The 12,276-nt window shown below is 38.7% G+C and overlaps 1 protein-coding gene across 1 annotated transcript in view; it reads right to left on the minus strand.

Annotated features, from left to right (window-relative positions):
* Positions 1–12,276, minus strand: part of LOC127411425 (YTH domain-containing family protein 2) — a 28,019-nt gene that overhangs the window by 9,176 nt on the left and 6,567 nt on the right. Inside the window, exons 3-4 of the mRNA XM_051646982.1 lie at positions 11,235–11,314; positions 4,834–6,456 (exon numbers count right to left, since the gene is read on the minus strand). Coding sequence (XP_051502942.1) covers positions 4,834–6,456; positions 11,235–11,314 — 1,703 coding nt within the window. The remainder of the gene's footprint in view (positions 1–4,833; positions 6,457–11,234; positions 11,315–12,276) is intronic.

The raw sequence follows: 12,276 nt of genomic DNA on the forward strand, positions 1-12,276 counted from the left end.
CCAGCATTAAATGCAAAATAGACAGGATACTACTGAGGTCTTTTCATTCAACTACAGATTAAATTCAAAAGATTACTTGTAGCTGAAAACATTTATTGGATAAAACAACATACTGGTGAAGCAAAACTCAAAGGAAAAGACATTTCACCCACAAAACAGGTCAGTTATGTAAATTCACTCATCATCATTTCATCCTAAACCTTTATGCCTTTTTCTTCCATGGAACAAAATAGGAGAATTTTGAAGAACACTGATAAAAGAGCTGGAGGACTGAGTAGACTTTTTTCCATTTTTGTGAAAAAATAAATATCTAAGCATGAAATTGACAATTTGCCATATTGTCAAACACATTTGGATTAATTTGACAAATTATGTCCAAGCGTAATGAATGCGGAAAAACTTGTGACTTAAGGACCAAGTATACTTCGGTTTTCCGTGCTGCCAATCATAACGCGCACAGTATGCATGATGCAAATTTGTCATCAACACAGTCTGACTGTCCCAGATTTCTTCAACACGTGGACCTAAAACAGGGTTCCAGACTAAAAAAAAATGACTTGAGCAAAAACTGAAACATTAAGGAGCCAAATGGCTGTTTTTATTAGCCAAATCATAGACTTTATCGATTTAGATTGCTGTTCAGAAACAAGATAGAAAGCCAAAGGAAGTCAGCTGATAACCCATTCAAAGGTTTAACAAACAGTATATATAGTTAAGGTAAGTTTGCATTCCCTTTTGTCTCAAATGTTCACACCCCTTTCATAATTTATACAAATATGAGATACGATTTTTATTTTATTTAGTACTGCTCTTCAGAATCTTCATTACAGATATTTACATATAGTATGCATATAGTAGTGGGTTGTCTTCTTGTGCATCAATGAATGTTTGCACCTTGTGTTATAGTTGTGTACAAGTCCCTTAATTGTCTTGATTATATCATTTTAATCGTTTGAAAATATTGCCTTAATCTTTCTTTACTGTTACCGGATGGCCACAGACAGAGACTACAAGAGTGCAAATTGAATGAAATCCCAGATGCAATTTATTGTGCTACTCCAATCCCAATCAATTTCCAGAAGGAAAAGTGGTACACAATACGAGACTTCTAATTATAAAGAAGCCAAAAATACACATGGGACTCTTATTTTGAAATGTCTGCACTCTCAGTTGTGAATTTGCTGAGAAAGTGAATCTGACCCAAACTGCTAACCTGAGCTCCTGAGTTCAAACCCTCAGTTCTTTTCGGTTGATTCATGAAAAAGATCCGGTTCAAGAGAGTAATTTGTTCACAACTCTCTCGCATTTAGTTTGTTGTTGCGTGCGGTGAGCTTATCAGAAACAGAACGGGTGAAAAGTGGCACGAGACACACTCGTTGTGCATGTTCTAAAAATATATTCAATAACTAAAGATGATATTTGACGAAACCGCATATGAACGCACACAACCTGCGTTCATATGGCAACTAGATTTTAAATTGTTGCAATCAATTATTTTTGGTCTCATTTGTGTCCATTTTAGTCGCAGTCTGGAGCCCTGTAAAGTATCAATACTTCAGATAGGATGTTGTATTGAGAGGATCGATATTCATGTAAAAATATCGGTACTAAAGTTTTTTTTTTAGTTTTTTACTAGTGATTTTATATATTTACCATGACAAACTACTGCATCTCATAAGATTCAAAGTAAACTAAAATGAAATATATAAGCAAATATTTGCGTGACTGAATCCATTTCTCTTTCCGCTCATCTTAATGCACAGAAATGCAGAAAGACAAAATCAGTCAAAGACAGCGCTCGGTAGTAGTGCACGTGTCAAACGCGTTCATATCCACTCGCGGTCAAGAGAGTAAATTTTGAAAAGCTGAGCACTCGACCGTGTGAGGGGCAATCCGGAACGCGGAAAAATGAAGCATACCTGAGCCTTTATTTACACCTCATCCGAAGAGAACCAAAAAAGTTCAACCAGAACAACAAGTCTTTAAGGAACATTCTGAAATTGTGCATAATCATTCCAAAAGCTGTTTCACACTGCAATGATACTGAAATTTTCAGTCAGGTTACTAAGGAATCAGACAAGTCTGTGTGTCCACTGGAGGGAAACGGGGTGGAATTACACTGCCTGCATTTGTAAGGAAAAGCACAACATCAAATGTAAACACGGAGAATGAAAGAAAAAAAAAAAAAAACATTTGAGGATTTCTCTTTATAACATTATTGGGATATTTCAGTAAGCAAAACTTCAAATAGCAATATAAAGCCATAAAATATTTAATTGGACTTCAGCTGAACACCTTTCATGTTAATATTCAGTGAGCAAAAAATGGTGATGTCAGCCCACAGATACAAAAATAACTAAAAACTAGTGTGGAGCATTACTGCTGAAATTCTCATCACTCACATAACCAAAAAAAAAAAAAAAAAAAGTCTAAATAAGAAGCTGCTCTTTCATTCATTTCAACAGATAATTATTACGTGCTGTCAGGTAAGTCTATAAATGTTGTTCACCTCACAAAACAACCACTTTACATGCATATTGTGTACTGTAATGAGTTCATTGTGTGCAGTGACATGCTGCCGAAAACACCACACTGAATATAAACAATACCAAATAAAGACACAGGAAAGTGACAGACAACTCAAAACACCAAATTATTCAGGTACTACAGGATAAAAATGTATGTATTTTGTCTGCTACTTTTGTGGCATTTTATGAAGGAATTTCACAATAGGTTTTTTTGTGTGTATTCTCACTGTTTTGCATGTGTAAAACAAAACCAACAACTGCTATATGCAGATGTTTGGCCAAATCTGAAATAGGCAACCTCAAAATGTTTTTCCAAGTAACTTGAGAATTGATGAGGTCGACAAAACACAGATGTTCTCTTGCAGTATTGCACAAAGTGCAAAGCTTTTCAACACACCTGTGGTTGGTAGTGGAGACTGGTTTTACCCCAAGTTTTAGTATGCTTATGTCATTTGACACACTAGCAAAATGGCATGTTTAATGACTTCAAATTAGCAGAAGATCTAATAACAAACTGAACAGACTAGAAATAAGCAAGGGGGGATATGACTGAATTTCCACAGCACAGAATTCCAAACTGATAAAGGGGTCATGACATGAAGAATCAAATTTTCCTTGATCTTTTTCGATAGAGGTCATTGTAATCTAAAAACATACTGTAAGTTTCAGAACTTAAAACTTCCTCCTCACTGAAAAAGAGCATTTGTTGAAACCAAGCTGTCAAAATGACTCATTCTCTACTTCCTCCACATTATGATGTCACACTGTGGTAGATACTTGCATCTGACTGGCTCCACAACACCACATCAATGCCTACTTATCAACTCCGTAGTCCGCCCAGTAGCACTGAGACAGCAAGGAGAGAGCAGGTCAGTCAAAAGCAGAGCAAATCATAATAATGGGAATTTTCTGTCAAGTCTTAAAGGAGAAAAAGCACCAAAACCAAGTGTTTCTGACAGAGGGTCAAAATGAGGGTGGAAAATGATCATGTTTTACAACTGTGACTTTTCTTGTGCAAAAAAACTTTACTACTATTATAAGCGAAACTCAAGGAACATATTAAAAAAGGCATGTCATGACCCATTTAAGGGAACTGATGTGCAGTGAATCTTCAAATGATGTAGGGAAACATTTACATCTGAAAGCATCTACGTACATTCGCAACAACCATATTTGTGGTTCAGCTGCTTGTGCATCAAATCACAGAACTGCATTTTCATTACCTTTAGCATTGTTCAATCTGCACTTTGCAATATTTTGCATTTTCCAAATAGCATTAAAAGTGTTCTTTCTGTGTTATTACCCCTACGCAAACTGGTATGATAGAGAACAACTTTAAAACATTAACATTACATTAAAGGAATAATTAATCCCAAAATAAAATTGATCATTTACTCACCTGCATGCTATTTCAAATATGTATGACTTTCTTATGCAGAACACAAATTAAGATTTTTAGAAAAATATCTCAGCTCTGCAGGTCCATACAATGCAAGTGAACAGTGACCAAAACCTTTGAAGATCCAAAAAGCACATAAATGCAGCAAAAAATAATCCATATGACTCCAATGGTTGAATTCATGTCTTCAGAAAGACATCTAATAGTTTTTGGGTTGAGCAGAGCAACACTTAACTCCTTTTTCCACTGTACATCATGAGCTTCAAATAATTATAGTCAAGACTGCTGATGTCAAGATTTATAGTGAAAAAGGAGTTATAATTTTGGTCTTCTAATCCAAAATCGATTGTATCGTTTAAGACATGGATTAAATCACAGTCTTATGGATTACTTTATTGCTGCCAGTGTGCTTTTTGAAGCTTAAAAGATTTGGTACCCATTCACTTACATTGTAAGTACCTACAGAGCCAAGATATTCTTCTAAAAACCTTTGTGTTCTGCAGAAGGCAGACAGACATACACATCTGGGATGACATGAGGGTGATTAAATGATGAGAACTTTCATTTTTGTACTATTCCTTTAAGTGTTTATATTCTTTGCACTAATATCCTTGTTAATGTGTATATTATTTGCACTAATATCCTTGTTAATGTGTATAAAAAAGAAATAATCTTATACTCCGGTTTTGAACTGGACAAACTCCAAGTAATTGCAATTCATATCCCAAGTTAAAGATATGGTATGATTTTAACATGCAATATCTAAGGGACAGGGCCTGACAAAACATCAAAACAACAACATTGTGCTAAACATTGTGAATACAGCATCAACAGGTTGTGCATATAGTAAAATAACTTGGTAAAAACAGGTTATGTCTCTGATGGAGCAAGGCCATGGCAGGTTACCTTTTTCACACTCTCCTCCTCTTCCTGACGTTTCTCGTAGTGTGAGAAGTCGTCAAAAATGGAGGTGGTGTGTTTGTAACTTGCAATGATCTTCAACACTTGACGTGCCTTATCCAACGGAACCTCCTGCGTGTCACGGGAGTTGGTGACTGGCTTATTCTCATTGTTTTCCAGACGAATATGCCTAAGTTGGCTGTTTGGAACGTCCTTCACAAAGATCCAACACACATCAAAGCGTCCCTTCCACTTGTCCTGCGACCACACGCCTGCACAGGTGTTGTAGTCCACAGGCGAGCGCATCTCGGCCACACCACAGAAGTGCCCACTGCCGTTCACGCTGAAGAGCAGGTAAAGTGGCCCTTTGTTGACCAGTGAACGGTACGCAGCATCCAGACGTTTATTGCCGTGTTCCGTGCTGCACCAGATATTGTATTTAATGGAGCGATGGATGTCATCCTCAGAGTAGCTCTTGATAATGAAGACACGACCATGCTTAGGGTTCCAGTCAAAGTCCTTGGGATTGTAGTTGTTCACCATTCGAAGTTTCTCCAGAACTGGGTGGGGCTCTGCTGGAACAGCAACCCCACCCATTCCTGAACTTGGAGGGGATTGTCCAGGCCCACATGCTGCATCCCCAAAGCCGTTGGCACGGTTTCGTGGGGGGACCCAGCGGGTTGGTTGGGAGTTTTGAGGAGCAGGAGGGCCCTGGGACAGTGGTGGTGGGACCGCTCCCAGCTGCCCATTGGGGGGAAGAGGGTGCTGTCCAAGTTGACCAGTAGGAGGAACTAGCTGTCCATTAGTGAGGGGCAGCTGCGGCACCCCTCCAGCAGTAGTGCCCGGTTGAGGAGACGACTGATTGGGTGGCTGTCCGTTAATAGGCAGAGAAGCCTGCTGTGGGGCTGCTGGTTTTGGCACCGTCCCCTTGTTGTCCCAAGTTCCAATATCCATGTTATGTTTGATGGGAGGTGGTGGCAGATTTGTCCCACCAAGACCTCCCTTGGTTTTCAACTTAGGCTGAGGTTTGGCCGGCTTGCTGGCAATGTCTGCCCAAGATGCAATTTTTGCAGGAGCCATGGAGGCTGGAGGCATGGTGGGAGCAGCCGACACCTGACTCAGAGGCCCTCCAGGAAGTCCAGAACCAACAACTTTGGGTGCCATGTCCCCAGCCCCAATCTTAAGCCCCGCCATGCCCTGATCTAAACTATTCATTCCCACTGCCTTGTTGAGTGGCTCATTGGCTGCGAAAGGTGACTGTCCATCAATCATAGCGCCTCCTAGTGTGCTAGGGGCATAGGCATAACTGCTGCTGTAACCTGAGCTCTGTGTGGACTGTCCCTGAGAGCTGCTGTTTCCCCAGGCTGAGAAGTCAATCCCACTCTGGAAAAAGTTGAAGCCATGCTGTCCCAGGAAAGGGTTGTTCCCAAGTGTCCCTGACTGGCCAAACATAGCATCTGGGAGAAAGTGGTGCTCCCCATTGCTAAGCTGTCCATAGGAGGCCAGGTAAGGCATGGGAGGGTCACCACCAGTAGACCATGCCGCTTCATTAAGCGAATAGGTAAAACCTATAGAGGGGCTGTAGTAACTGGGCATGTAGGAGTCAGACATGGCCGTATAGGCATTGCTCTGCAAAAAAAAAACAAACAAAAAAAAATCAATTTGTTTTCATATTGTTTATTCTCATCTGCAAAGTTTTTCCCACAGAAAATGCAAACAAGTATGAATAAATTTGGCAGTTACAGCAGTGGCAGAAAAATAACAATAAGTGACATTAGGGTGAAAGCAGCAAGGGAAAATCTTTTTTCTACACTTTCAATGATCTGTCCTGTCTATCATTTATGAAATTGCTTTTGGTTTTGAAAGAAAAAAATAAAGCCAAATAATGTAAAGGAATCAAGGACGACCATATAATCAAAACACACTGTATACTAAAAGACCTCATGTTGAATGAAGGGAAGAGTGTTTCAAGATCACTTGAGACTGGTTGTGTTCTGGGCGCTCCTCCAGGTACACAGCTCTTAGCCTGCTCATATTTTCAACACCAGCAATAAGCTTTGCGAGAGCAACAGTGACACAGATTCACTACAAAGGATCCCAGCATTCCTCTGACAGAGTGAATACAAGCCCCTTTATTCATCTGTGTCCCATTTTCCTCTGAAGGATGGACATCCATTGATAGAAGTCATTACATCATCATACATTAGGGTTAGACTGATGTATTCAGGAATTTTTAATTTGAATGGAATTCCATTATAAGAAGTCTGTACAGGTCCATAAACTTACTGATCATTTAATCTCTAACCATCTTTCATTACATTCTGGTAAACAAAGGAGCTGCATTTTGGCACAATTTCATATGACTCATCCAGAGACATGTCTACATCACAACTAGCGGTCGACCCGATATGGTTTTTTTTTAAATGGCGGATGCCGACATCCAGAGAGCAGGGTGGCCAATAGGCCGATATCACAATTTAATTTAGTAAATAACAAACACAAATTTATCATTAGAAAAGTGACAGCGAACTGCTAAGCAGAGGCTGATAGAATACAGTGGTGGCCAAAAAGTTTGGCTCCCTTGGTAAATATGAGCAAAGGAGGCTGTGAAAAATATGTCTTTGTTCATCCTTTTGATCTTTCATTCAAAATATCCACAAAAATAGATCTTCTAATGGTTATCAAACAATTGCAAACACAAAAGTTTTATAAAAAAACAAATATTTTTGTCAAATATATGTGGCACAATTATTGGCACCCTTTTATTCAATACTTTGTGCAGACTCCCTTTACCAAGATAACAGCTCAGAGTCTTCTATAATGCATAATGAGGTTAGAGAACACATGGCAAGGGATCGGAGACCATTCCTCCATACAGAATCTCTCCAGATCCTTCAAATTCCGAGGTCCACATGGTGGACTCTCCTCTTCAGTTCACTCCACAGGTTTCCTATGGGATTCAGGTCAGGAGACTGGGATGGCCATGGCAGAACCTTGCTTTTGTGGTCAGTGAACCATTTTTGTGTTGATTTTGATGTGTGTTTGGGATCACTGTCTTGGTCAGCTTTCTGGCTGAGGCAGTCAGGTTTTGATTTTTTTTAATCTGTTGGTATTTGATTGAGTCTATGATGCCATGTATCCAAACAAGATGTCCAGGACCTTTGGCATAAAATCAGCCAGACAACATTAAAGATCCACCTCCATATTTAACCATGGCCATGAGATAATTTTCATTATGGCTACCCCTCAGTGTTCCAAACCCATCTCTGGTGTTTTCTGCCAAAAAGCAACATTTTTGCTTTATCTGACCATAGAACCCGGTCCCATTTAAGTTCCAGTAGTGTCTGGCAAACTGAAGATGCTTGAATTTGTTGTTGGATGAGAGCAGAGGCTTTTTTCTTGAAACCCTCCCAAACAACTTGTGATGTACAGCAGGTGACGTCTGATTGTAGTTTGAGATTTTCTGACCCCAAGACCCAACTAATTTTTGCAATTTTCCAGCTGTGATCCTTAGAGAATTTTTGGCCACTTGAACCATCCTCCTCACCGTGCTTGGAGACAATATAGACACACATACTCTTCCAGGTCGATTCTTAACATCTCCAGTTGATTGGAACTTCTTAATTATTGCCTTGATGGTGGAAATGGGTATTTTCAATGCTTAAGCTATTTTCTTACAGCCATTTTCCATTTTGTAAAGCTCAACAACCTTTTGCCGCACATCGTAACTTTATTCTTTGGTCTTACCCATTGTGATAGTTGACCAAGAAAATTTGGCTTGTGTGTTAATTCATATTTATACCCCTCTGAAACAGGAAGTCATGGCTAAACAATTTCATGTTCCTAGTCACCCGTGTACTAAAAAAAATGTAAAATATGAATATACTTCAGATATATTTTCCTCATTAGAATATCTAGGGGTGCCAATAATTGTGCCACACATATATTTGACAAAAATATTTGTTTCTTGATAAAACTTGTTTGCAATTGTTTGATATCCATTGGAGGATATATTTGTGAATATTTTGAATGAAAGATCAAAAGGATAAACAATAAAGCCATATTTTTCACAATCTTCTTTGCTCATATTACCAAGGGTGCCAATACTTTTGGCCACCACTGTACATGCTTTAGAGGTAGATACAGTTGAATTTAGAAGTTTACATACACTTCAGTTGAGGTCTTTAAAACTAATCTTTTTAATCACGCCACAAATTTTATATTAGCAAACTATAGTTTTGGCAAGTCGTTTAGGACATCTACTTTGTGCATGAAAAAAGTAATTTTTCCAACAATTGTTTACAGACAGATTGTTTCACTTTTAATTGACTATCACAATTCCAGTGGTCAGAAGTTTACATTAAGTTAACTGTGCCTTTAAGCAGCTTGGAAAATTCCAGAAAATTATGTCAAGACTTTAGACAATTAGCTTCTGATAGGAGGTGTACTGAATTGGAGGTGTATCTGCGGATGCATTTTAAGCCTACCTTCAAACTCAGTGCATCTTTGCTTGACATCATGGGAAAATAAAAAAAATCAGCCAAGACATCAGAAAAAAAGTGTGGACCTCCACAAGTCTTGTTCATCCTTGTACCACTTTCATCTGTACAAACTATATTTTGCAAATATAAACACCATGGGACCATGCAGCCATCATACCGCTCAGAAGGAGATGCATTCTGTCACCTAGAGATGAACGTAGTTTGGTGTGAAAAGTGCAAATTAATCCCAGAACAACAGCAAAGGACCTTGTGAAGATGCTGGGAGGAAAAAGGTAGACAAGTGTCTATATCCACAGTAAAACGAGTCCTATATCGACATAACCTGAAAAGCTGCTCAGCAAGGAAGAAGTCACTGCTCCAAAACCGCCATAAAAAGCCAGACTACAGACTACACGTGCACATGGGGACAAAGATCTTACTTTATTGGAGAAACTTCCTCTGGTCTGATAAAACAAAAATTGAACTTTTTGGCCATAATGACCATCGTTGTGTTTGGAGGAAAAAGGGTGAGGCTTGCAAACCGAAGAACACCATCCCAACCCTGAAGCATGGGGGTGGCAGCATCATGTTGTGGGGTGCACTTCACAAAATAGATGGCATCATGAGGAAGGTAAATTATGTGGCTATATTGAAACAACATATGAAGACATCAGCCAGGAAGTTAAAGCTTGTTCGCAAAAAGGCCTTCCAAATGGACAATGACCACAAGCATACCTCCAAAGTTTTGGCAAAATGGCTTAAGGACAACAAAGTCAAGGTATTGGAGTGGCCATCACAAAGCCCTGACCTCAATCTGATAGAAAATTTGTGGGCAGAACTGAAAGTGTGTGCGAGCAAGGAGACCTACAAACCTGACTCATTCACACCAGCTCTGTCTGGAGGAATGGGCCAAAATTCCAGCAACTTATTGTGATAAGCTTGTGGAACGCTACCCAAAACGTTTGACCCAAGTTAAACAATTTAAAGGCAATGCAACCAAAAACTAACAAATTGTATGTAAACTTCTGACCCACTAGCAATGTGATGAAAGAAATAAAAGCTGAAATAAATAATTCTCTCTACTATTCTTCTGACATTTCACATTCTTAAAATAAATGATCCTAACTGACCTAAGACAGTAAATGTTTTCTACAATTAAATGTCAGGAACTGTGAAAAACTGAGTTTAAATGTATTTGGCTAAGGTTTATGTAAACTTCTGATTTCAACTGTAAATGAGCGCTCCACAGGATGCTGATCTGCTCAAGTTTTGTGAGGTTTATTACATCTGTTTAAATGAGATATGCACATATTTGCAGATGGTATACGATTGTACTTTTATTGATATTTGCCTTTTTATCATTGGACAAGACAGTTAAAGGTTACAGGGAAGTGTTGAGGAGAGAGAAGAATGAAACAGTGCGTCACTTTAACATTGAGCTCAAACGGCTCTGATATGAGGACTGTTAAATGAGAAACCGGTCCATTATTGTAGTAACATGATGGCACGTAACAACAAAACGAACCGTGACGGGTAGTTTACATGTCTCAGTCAAACAAATCGGCCAAATGGGAAAATGTATCGGCCAATGCCGATAATGACAAAAGTCAGTATATCGGCCGATTTATTAGCCTCTGTGATATATTGGTCTACCACTAATCAATGCCTTCAACTTTGACAGCAACTCAATATCTGCCACTATCAATACGATGACTTGACTAAGTCTACACACATCTTAAAACAACTCTTATGCAGTTTTTGGATGCTGCGCAGAGTGCCATAGTGACACCCTAATAGGAAAACAAAGCCCAGAGACCAGGATGCAATTACGGGCTATAATGAATCCTCAGAGAATAGTTAGCAAAAATAGTTTGCTCTTTCTCTCTAAGGGTTCCCTCTTCTGTTTAGTGCTGAAACAAGACCTACCTGTCTGGGCTGAGCATTCAGGTAAGGCTCGAACTCATCATCGTTCAAAGTATCCTTTTGGGTAACACCTCCGTTTTGCACTGGAAGGGAACAATACAAAATTTAGAGAACATAATCTAAAATACTAGGGATGCAAACACATGAGAGGGGAAAAAGGTGAGAAAGTCATAGTGTTCCAGGGGTACATGTTCAGTCAATTTGTTTGTTGAATTTAAAGATTCAAGTATTTAGGAGAAAGTATCCCTTTAAAGTGATAAGCAATATGTAGAAAATGTTAACTAACAATTTGGGCAAACTGGCTTCAAAAGGGTGACTTTAAATAAAAAGCCAAGGCTGAAAACCTACATTTTATACGAGCCACTAGAAAATAAAATGTATTCTTAAAGGTGCACTATAGGGCTGCACAATTAATCGAAATAAAACAGATATCGCAAAGGGCTGCGATTTAATTAAATAAATGGTCTGCTCGCATTAATGTTTGTGTGTGCTCCTTTACATTTTCGATCATCGTTTTCATGATCGATAATTGCTGTCACTTCCGAGTATTCGTGCCCATCCCTAATATTAACATCCAACATAATTTACATTTATGCATTTGGCAGACGTTTTTATCCAAAGCGACTTACAGTGCACTTATTACAGGGACAATCCCCCTGGAGCAACCTGGAGTTAAGTGCCTTGCTCTAGGACACAATGGTGGTGGCTGTGGGGATCGAACCAGCATACCTTCTGATTACCAGTTCAGTGCTTTAGTCCACTACGCCACCACCACTCCATTTTAGTAAAATGAAAAGATGAAAAGAAAAATGCATCTGTAATAAATCTATATAAAATAATTTGATACTATAATGCAACTCATTGTTAAATGAAATGTTAAAATAATGAAAATAAATGAAATTGTGAAACTAAAAACTTTCACATAATAGTTTAATTACACCAATGGGTTATCAATTCAAACTAAATTCACATTCTTTATAGGACTATCTAATAGAGAATAGTTTGTATAAGCCTACTTGTAAAGAACAAAATTGAAAATATTTGT

The sequence above is a fragment of the Myxocyprinus asiaticus genome, chromosome 20, assembly GCF_019703515.2.
Source record: "Myxocyprinus asiaticus isolate MX2 ecotype Aquarium Trade chromosome 20, UBuf_Myxa_2, whole genome shotgun sequence".
NCBI classification, from domain to species: domain Eukaryota; kingdom Metazoa; phylum Chordata; class Actinopteri; order Cypriniformes; family Catostomidae; genus Myxocyprinus; species Myxocyprinus asiaticus.